Source organism: Entamoeba invadens (assembly GCF_000330505.1).
Source record: "Entamoeba invadens IP1 unplaced genomic scaffold scaff_1105074724897, whole genome shotgun sequence".
Lineage (NCBI taxonomy): Eukaryota > Evosea > Mastigamoebida > Endamoebidae > Entamoeba > Entamoeba invadens.
This window is the reverse complement of record NW_004443703.1, coordinates 1,558-11,866: the sequence shown is the minus strand read 5'-3', so window position 1 is coordinate 11,866 and position 10,309 is coordinate 1,558. Positions and strand designations below refer to the sequence as shown.

Sequence of the window (10,309 nt, the reverse complement as noted above, 5' to 3'; positions counted from 1 at the left end):
ATAATTTATTAAAAAATTGTTCACACACTTGAAGATGCATCGTACATACAATACTCAACATGAACTTGAATAAGAGTTGGGAATGGGTAATTCAAACGTCTTCACTTGGAACTTGCCAATATAAAATATTGGCAAGTTTGGCCATAAAACGCACTTTTGATTAATTGAGGAATAAATTTGTAGGGGTGATGAAAAAGTGCATTTATCTTCTGATACAAAAATGTAGGTATATCATTATAAAATATGATCAAACTTTGTTAGAACATTAAATTTTATATTTTTGAGTATGTTTATAACCACCACGAGTATCATCGATTCTAGCTCTTAAAAAACAATGAAAAAAATTAGAGGAAAATAAAGGGGGTGTGAAAAAAAGGTGCACTCATAGGTTCAAGATTTATTAGTATTTGTATTCCAACAAAAAATCGAAAAAGAGTTTGAAAAACAATTCAAAATAATTTTTGGTGTGTAACATTTTATTTTCATTTTTATGTAATTAATTGTCCTCAAAATAAACTTTTGCTTGCTACTTTTTATAGTCTCGGTTTATGGCTTCGGCAAACTTTGCTTTTTTATGTAGAGTCATTCTCTAAAAGTTGTCCTTTCCTTAATGTTGTTCCTCGATTATTAGATATTAATAACTTTAATATATCTGGAAATTTTTCGAAACGCCAGAAAATCATTGTTTCAGTTTTTTTTACCGTTTTTATGATTTATTACCTAATTCCCAATTTTTTAAAGAATTTTTTGTGTATTTTTTTGCAAAAGGGACAACGTTTAGAGAATGACTCTAATAAAAAATTTTCACAAAAAAAAATAAAAAGGCTCTTTTCATTTTGTAAAATATTGTTTGAATAAAAAACCCTGAATTGTTTCTTTTTTTTGTTGAAACGGTAAAAAAATAAACTATAAATTTAATTATAATTAAATTAACAAAAAACTATTTTTTTGAAAAAATCGGTTTTTAAGCGGAAGCGGTTTTTTTTATCTCCCTTTAAATAAACTGTTTCCAAAAAAATCAATTGTACTTGTTTTATGTTGGCCTATTATTAACCAAATGTTAAAGAAAAACGTTGTAATCTGTTTTTATTTCGATGTTGTTTAAATTGTAATTGTTATACCACGTTTTTTGACTAAAAATATCTAAATTATAACAAAATTACCTAAAATTAATTTGCCAATATTATTTTTATTTTTTGTATTGTTTAAAATCGCTCAAATGTCTAATTAGTCCACTTTTTTGTTTTTGCACATTTCGAACCTGTAAAACATCAAATTGTTAATTATAGAGTATGGTATATTTTTCCAGACTCTTTTAACCCTTCCGGTACCAAAAATTTCCAAAAAATGTAAACTTATTAATATCTTATTCATTTTGAGTGTACATTAGAAAGAAATAATGCAAAAAACGCTTTAAACTTTTTACAACCATGGGAAATACCAGGAAACAAAATTAATAGTAAAAAATAATTTAATTTACTACAAATTAATAGTAACTTTTGACCTAAAATCGTATTTTTGTTGAAAAAAGGTTCACTTTTTCTGTGAGGAAAACTTGACGACTTTTCCTGTTATTATTTTTAAGTTTAAAAATTTTTTCTTTTTATATCAATATTTTGTGTATAGTATAATAAACTATACATTATAAGTCTTTCTAAAAACAGGGTTTTAAAATAAGAAAACGTATTAAATAAAATTCTGATAAAAAGTTATTTATTGAAAAACAAGGAATACGTCATACTTTGAAAATTCCAAAAGTAATTATTTTAATTTAGTTTATATTGTAAATGTTTTGATGTTTTGTAACTAACGTGTAAAAAAGTTGACATTTTATTGAATTTAGATATATGTAACAAACAATTAAATATTATGATATTAGTTGTGCAACCACACTGATTATTAGCGTTTTCACTTAATGAACTTTTGTTGAGAATCATATGTATACGAGATATATATACAAAATTTTTCTTCTTAACTATCGTTTTAAAAAAATCGTTTTCATTACACAAAATAAATTAAATGTATATGAATAACATTGCTACCTTTTTCACATTTTAAAGAAAGAACCTTTATATACGTTACTTTAAATTATAATAAAATATATGTTATAACTAATATGTATAACACAACTGTGTTAGACTTTAAATTTATATAACATACAAAAATAAAACATGCAAACTTTTTTCATATTATAAATGATACATCAAACATAAACTGAAAACTACAATATTAAAACTAAATATTGTTTAATTTGAATAACTTTTAGTTTACAAATTTTAGTTTATATTGATCTGTATGCGTGTTATAACAAGCATATTTCTGGTATTGGAAGGGTTAAGATGCTTGAATAACAACTTTTTGGTTCGGAAAACACTTTTTTCATTTCTTAATCTCCTTTCCAAAATTACCCACAGATGTTCTATTGGTGACAAGTCCGGGCTTGATGATGGTTATTCAAGCAATTTGACCTTTTTTTCTAATCCATTGTACTGTTTCATTTGCTTTGTGAGGTGGCGCCCCATTTTGCTAAAAATAAAAGTCACGTTTTTTTCTTTTTTTATGTGTTCGAAAATTCCATTGTGTTCAAGCATTAGACGATAATCTGCAGCTTTCATTCTTTCAGAACACAGAATCAAATCCAATTTGTAGTCTTTACCAATGGCTCCTTTCAAAAAATACATATAAAATTTAATTTATTCAATATTATTAATTAATTTATTATTATTTATGAATTATTGTTCAAATTAACAATTATTTATTAATATTTATATATAAATTAGAAATAAAAACATTAAAAATGAAATATTTATTAAAATTTTTCTAATAAATATCTTTTTGTATTAATTATTATATTATTATTATTATTATTATTATATATTTTTATAATACTATTCATTTTTTTACTATTTCTATAGTTCTTTCACTTATTAAACAATTCTATTTATAGAACATTAAGGGGTCTCTCTAATGGTTGTATGAAATGAAGGTTTTTTTCTATTAATCCTATTTCAAAATAATTTTTCATATCAAATTTAAATCAGTAATATTATTAATTTAATTATTTTTTATAATTTATCATTTTTTAAATTATTAATAATTATATCTATTCTTTATAACACTTTTTAATCATTTTTACTTGAATCGCGTTCTATTTATAGAACACTTGAGGTATCTGTCACGGCTGTACAAAATTGAAAGCTAAATTTTTTCTTACTTAAAAAAATGAATAAATTTCTACAATTATACTTGGTTCGCGATTTGGCAAGCACACGCGTGTAACTTATGTACACTTTTTTTGTCGCAAAATATTCTTATTTTTTAAATAACAAATTTGATTTTGTTATTCACTTTTTGGTTTGAAATTTGGAAAAAAAAATTATCAAATTATTTTGAAATTGTTTGATGATTTTTATCTCATTAAAAATTTTATTTATAAATATAACAATAACTATAAATTTTTAATAATAAATAGTTTTTTGGACAAAATATTGATTTGTTTATAAACAAATACACATTTATTTTAAACTGAAAATTAACAAATAAAAGATGGTTAATTTCGACAAGTAATAAGTGCAGGACTCGAGAACCATTGATCATTCATTTAACATTCACCTTTAAAATTGCCAATTATTGATTATTTTATCGTCAAATTTTGAGTGTGTGGTGGTACATGAAAATTCAAAACAACATGTTACTTTATTCAAACACATTACATAAGTTACGACATTTTTTTTCCAGTAAAAGACTTAATTTAAAAAGCCATGTTAATGTCTTGTTTACAACAATTATTTTATCTAAATTTTTGTGAATTGTTTTTTATAGATTTTGTTTATCATATTTTAATAAATTTTGTTTTTTCAATCAAACTTTTATATCTAATAAATTTTGAATTAAAAAACAATCATCTTTAATAACAAAAACAAAATAAATGTTTTTAAACAAAACAAATATTTTTAATTAAAGATTAAAAAACTTGTTTTTCACAAAAACAAAATCAATGCTTTCGGCCAAAAAACCAAAAGTCCACACATCCAAAAATGTTGCTGAAATGGTTTCGGAATTCAACCAATAGACACCAGAGTATGTCAAAGTGCAACTGTCTAATGAATTTATGGAGTATTCATTTGAAAGACAAAAACATCAAATGAAAAAAGCTTTCGCAGTAAAATTCCATGGTGGCAAGTTCGCACTATTTGTCACCAAGAATAGTCGAAAAAATGCCCCACAACAATTCTTTAAATGTGTATATCCAGAATGTCCATGTCTCGTCAAACTAATTCTTTCACAAGACAGACAGCATGTTGCTGAAATAATGATAAAACATCTTCACACATATGGATTCACCAAGCTACCACCAACAGTTTACCCCGATTTTACCGACACTGAAATGGCAAATCTTCGAGCAAAATACAAACTGGGAGAAAAACCCGAAGAACTCATAAAAGAATACAACCTTCCATTTGAGTGCAAGACGTAGAGTTCTCTTCTTAGAAAAGACAAAGTTGACAATAGACGCGCACAGAGTAGAGATCTATTGAGTACTTTGAAAGCCAAAGTAAATGGAGCACAAATGTGTTTAAGTCGACAAGTGGAGTCTTTTTGGGATGTGCTGCTGTAAACATTTCGTTGTGTGAAACAGGAGAAGTTATTCTCGACGACACTTGTGGTACTAACGAATTTGGTCTTCCCCTTGTTACTGGGATCAACATAGATATACACAAACATTCTCATTGTGTGTTTTTTTGGAGTGATGATTAACAGGACAACAGAATCTTTTGTTATGTTATTTGAATACATAAGAAAATATATTGAACTTTTCAAGGTAGTGTGTGATAGATGCAAAAGCCAGTCGACCGCTCTTCTTAAAGTTTTCGAAAATTCTCTATAGTTTACTGTGTACGTCACATTCGGAGAAATCTCATCACATCTTTTACAAAGAGTCATCCAATTATATCTATTTTTAACAAAGTGGTGTTTGCTGAAAAAGTGAATATTATAGAAGAAGCGAGACTATTGAAGAAATTGACCAAACTTGCAGATGAAAATATCGATGTTCCTTTGGAAAACGAATTGTGTAATGGAGAAAATGACGAAGGCAATTATATCCTGAATACAGTGAACCAACTATTGGCAACAATCATTGAGTCAAACACCAACAAAATAGAGTCCACCCCAACCAAGTATAAAATGATCAAAGAGCTCCTTGAATGTGCGAAATCTTGGCTTCCAAGTTGTACTTTAAATGTAACAAAAAATTCAACTTCAAATGGAATTGAATAGTTATTTGGATGGTTGAAAAGACTTATAAGGTTTAAAGCTTTAAGCCTTGTTCAGGTTGTCCAAAACATCTTTCACTGTGCTAAAGATTTGGAAAAACTAATGGACTTTGTGGTGAAAATAAAGAAGATGTGATACTTTTGAGATTGTTTTGCATGGATGAAGTCCCTAACAAACTAACCAAAGAAACTGTCACTGGACTAATATTGGCCATAAAAAGCACACAAGAACCGATAATGAAACAATACCATTATACACGAAACCACAATTTGATGTTTGAAACAGACGCAATGAAAAACGACAACAACGACGCATTTGAAATGATAGAAAACGGCAAGAAAGTCACCAGAAAGTTGAATGGATGCACTTGTAATTCTTTTATAATAAACGGATTTCCATGCACTCAAATAATCGATCTATACATAACATAGTTCAAGAAAATTCGTCTCAGGTTGTTCCATCCAAAGTGCCTTAAATATGGAGGATTGTGTACAACTCACAAGTCAGTAGTGGTTGACCACAATCAGGCAAAAATCGTTAATTATTCTGACTACATTCATACACTTGAAAAGTATTACCCCAATGCAAAAGCAAAACCGCAAATTGTTGATACTATTATTCGTGTATTGGAAGGTGAAAACGTCACTTTTGGTAACAAAATTGAAAAGGAAGAAAACAACGAATAAACAAGACTATCTTTATCAAAGACAAGAAAGTCTGTTACAATTGTCCGTAATGAACAAATCACTGTGACCAAAAACATCACCATTGAAAGAATAAAAGATCCAAAAAACAAGAAAATCAAACAAATAAGACCTTCTACTCTTGTTGAATATATGAAGCAGACAATGAAACCAAGAAGCAAACAACAAAAAGCTCAATCCAAAAACGACCAACCAAATTACAAAATGCTTTTTGGATGTTTTCTCTGCAATAACTCGAACCACCATGCAAGAGACTGCGATATAATGCACGACAACCACATTATAAAGGTGTCTAAAGCCAAGCCTACAATTACATTTGGTGGATGTTTACGATTTGTGAAGGGACTTCATAATAAAGCCAAAAAGAAAGATTAAAGGCCATATTAAAAGTTCGTTTTTATTTTTTGTTTTAATTGTGTTTTTGTGGTTAAAGTATTATATATTAATTATTAATTAGTATATGTATTTAATATATATTTTATAGTTATTGTTATATTTATGGAAACTTCAAAAAAATTTTAATGAGATAAAAATCATCAAACAATTTTAGAATAATTTGATAATCTCTTTTTTCCAAATTCCAAACCAAAAAGTGAATAACATAATCAAATTTGTTATTCAAAAAAATAAGATTTTTTTGCGACAAAAAAAGTGAACATAAGTTACACGCGTGTGCTTGCCAAATCTCGAACCCTTTATAAATATATACTTTTATTTTCATTAAATTAAAAACTACTATTTTTTCTTTAATATCACTTAATTCTATTATATTAACTTGTATTATTATTGTTATTGTTATTGTTATTGTTATTGTTATTGTTATTGTTATTGTTATTGTTATTGTTATTGTTATTATTTAATGATGTAGTGTATACTCACCATTTTACACAATCTTACATTTAAGTAATGTATGTTCCCAGGAGGTGGGTGGGGGAAGGGGGCCGGCTTTAGAAGCCTTCTTTTTTGACTTTTTACGCGATTAACGAAATTGATTTTATCAATTTCGCTAAATAATTTAATTCGATTTTTTCAATTATTTTTTATTTTTAATAAAAAAATAATAAAAATTTGAAATATAACATAACAATTAATTATTTTATTAATTTTATTAATTAAATTCATTAAAACAATAATAATCATTAATTATTAAGTATAGGGGGTCTATAAACTGGTTGGGATCCATAAACTAGTTGGTAAATTAATTGGAAACTTTTTAAGGAAAAAACAATATTTACACGTATTTTGGAAAAGAAAAACCCTGCTCTGCAGTTTTGAGAAGTATAAAACATGTTAATTTCTATTTTTGTTTTTGTTGTTTTGCAATTTTAGAAATTAATAAAAACCAATGAAACCAAAAAACAACCAATGAATAAAAAAAAATCATTTATATTTTTTGTGGAACAAATATATTATTTCGGAAGAGAATCGCTTTCTCTTTTTTATCATATAACACACATTTAAACATTTTGTTAACACTACACAAAAAGTTGTCAACGACCGTGGCAAATTAAATTATCTCGCTCTCACACACATTATATATTATATTTTACCACAATCTCTCCCCGCATATTATAAATATCGCAATGAATGACTGTTTTGAGTTCATATTTTTTTTTCTTTTATAGTCCATAATTCGATTTTTTAAATCTGTTGACTTTTCAATCCATTATTATTTTTATGTAATTTTATCTTATTTAAAATTTGATTCGAAACAAAGTTTTTGATTATACAATTAATATAATTATATATTCAATTATAAAATTTCAATTGTTTATCGAGATTCATTTGAAATTTTTATGGCAATAAATGGCGATTAAAATATTTATTGAAAGCATTTTAATAAAATAACATTATTTTTAAAAATGTTTTTACTCAAGATGTATGTTATTTTATACTATTATATAATATTTATTATGTACATTTATTAGTTTATTAAATTATAATTTTATCAAAAATAATTATTCAAACATCAACTTATTCTTTAATAAATAACAGTGATCAGACACACAACATTCAAATAGAGTATTTAACATGCTGTTAACAGCTTTTTATTAACAACAACACTCACTCTTGATATCCAAGAATGTGTTTATTTAAGTTGACTTTGTTAATTTATAAAACTAAAACAATATTATAATTTATTATCAATAAAGCTATTTATTTTTCATTTTATTTTCAAAAAATCAACAACCTTACAATTATAATTGTAGTGCATTTACCTGTCATTCATTTCATTTTATTTATTCAATAGATGTTATCAAAGAGTCCATTACAACAATTTAAAATTTCAATTTTTCAAAATAAAAAAGATAAATTATTTTAACAGGGATTCGTTTTTCAACTTTTTAAAACACATATTTTTACATATTACCCTTTATGACGAACAATAATATTATAACCTTATCCCACATGTATCATATATAACACTTTGTGTTTAAACATATTAAAATAAATATCATCGTTAAGAGAAACAATGACCATTTTTTAGATAAATACAAAAACAAAGATTTCATTTTTCTTTAAAAAAAAAACAAAAATTATTGCAAATTTTACCCGTCACTTCGCAACGGGTTTGTTACAAAACAATATTTGTGAAATAAAATATTTTTAAAATTTACAAATACAATACTTGATTTACAAAAAGCGTTTATATCATTGGCCAGTTAATAAATCCATTTTCCTTCCACAAACAAATAAATCAAAATTGTTCCAAAAAGTGAGCGAAAACGGAAAATCAAGGGTTTTTGTTCTTATGAATAATAACAATAAATATTAATTGATTATGTTTTACATTGTTTTAATTTCGAAGTTTTGGAGCATTCCCCAACTAGTTTATGGATCCCAACCAGTTTATAGACCCCCTATAAATTAATTTCGATGAACTACTGTATTTGATTCGAAACAACATTCACCAATTGATGTCACACTTGATGGTATTGTAACACTAGTCAGACTAAAACACCAACTGAAACAATATTCACCAATTGATGTCACAGTTGATGGAATTGTAACATTGCTCAAACCAATGCATTCATCGAAACAACAATAACCAATTGATGTCACACTTAATGGTATGTCATTACCAAATTTCTCTCTATCATTTTGAGTGTAAGTGATATTTTTAAACTCGATGTTTCGATTTTTGTTTCTGTCAACAGTTTCAAAGTCAACATTGAACCACACAATGATTCGAAAGAATTCTTTCTTTAAAACAACCTTTATTTTCACAATTTCCATTTTCTCAGTGTTTATCATAAATCCATTCCCAAAATTCTCATCCTTGTAACGGACGGGCAATGTTGTGTAGTCATCCTCAAAACTTGCCGACGAGTCAACATCGACTTCCATAGCAGTTACTTCCCCAGCTCCTTCAAACTCCATTTTATTGGGCAATATAAGGAAGGGTTCGTTCCACTCTCCCTTGAAGTAAATCGGTGTTTATTTATTGGACAAAGGTGTTTATTTCCTGTCTCACAGCCCCGCATTTCTTTTTAAAGTCGCCGTTCTTCATTTGGCGCTTCATCTGAGTGACTGACGCTAAGAATTGGTATTTGAATTTGAGGTCCATTCCAGCCCAAAACGCGTTAACAATTTCAACACAGGTTTTTTGATTTGGCTTTTTATGAACAATTTGTCCCATTGTGTTCAAAAATTTCTCCTTATAAAATTGAGGAATACCCAAAAACATTTTCAAGTTGTTTCTTTGTGTTAGTATCAGAGCCGATGTACAACATAGCAAAGCAGATAAAAATGGAATATAAAGAGTAAACCACTTCTTCCTTCTGAACGGATGTGGTGTACCATTCCACGCAGAGTTTGTAGAGGATTTTTTGGAGTGTGGTGATGACTTGACAGTCGAGAGACATGATATATGTTTTTTGTCTGTTTTTTTATCGGCTTAAATATCGTGTCGTTCTACCCTTAAGAATCTCAATTGTGAGTTGTTCGGGTTTCGAATAATTGTTCAATTATACCCTGGCAGACATTTTTTTTTGCCGAGCCTTGTGTTTTTTAAAGCTTTTTGTCCCAAAAGTACACTTTAAAAAAGTTTTTTAAGTATCCCTTTTTTTGTCAACGAAACAGGCCTTTGTTAAAATCAAAAAAATAATAAAAGAAAAAAAATATTTTTTAAAATGAAAAGTCAAATTAAATTAACGAATCCTCGTTAATTTAAACTTTTTTCATAAAAAATAAGAAAAAACATATAACATTTTTTATATTACAAAAAATAACAATATATTATAATAATTATTAAATATTAATTAATCATAATAAACAAACTATTAATTTATACATTTAAAAATAATAAATATGTTAATTAAATTAAA

At 26.6% G+C, this 10,309-nt stretch overlaps 1 protein-coding gene across 1 annotated transcript; it reads right to left on the bottom strand.

The window, feature by feature from the left end:
• Positions 1-8,849: 8,849 nt before the first annotated feature.
• Positions 8,850-9,362, bottom strand: EIN_259710 (hypothetical protein; the record flags this gene model as incomplete). The annotated part of the gene is made up of 1 exon (XM_004261086.1): positions 8,850-9,362. The coding sequence occupies one exon, from the start codon at positions 9,360-9,362 to the stop codon at positions 8,850-8,852; it is 513 nt and encodes a 170-aa protein (XP_004261134.1).
• Positions 9,363-10,309: the final 947 nt, after the last annotated feature.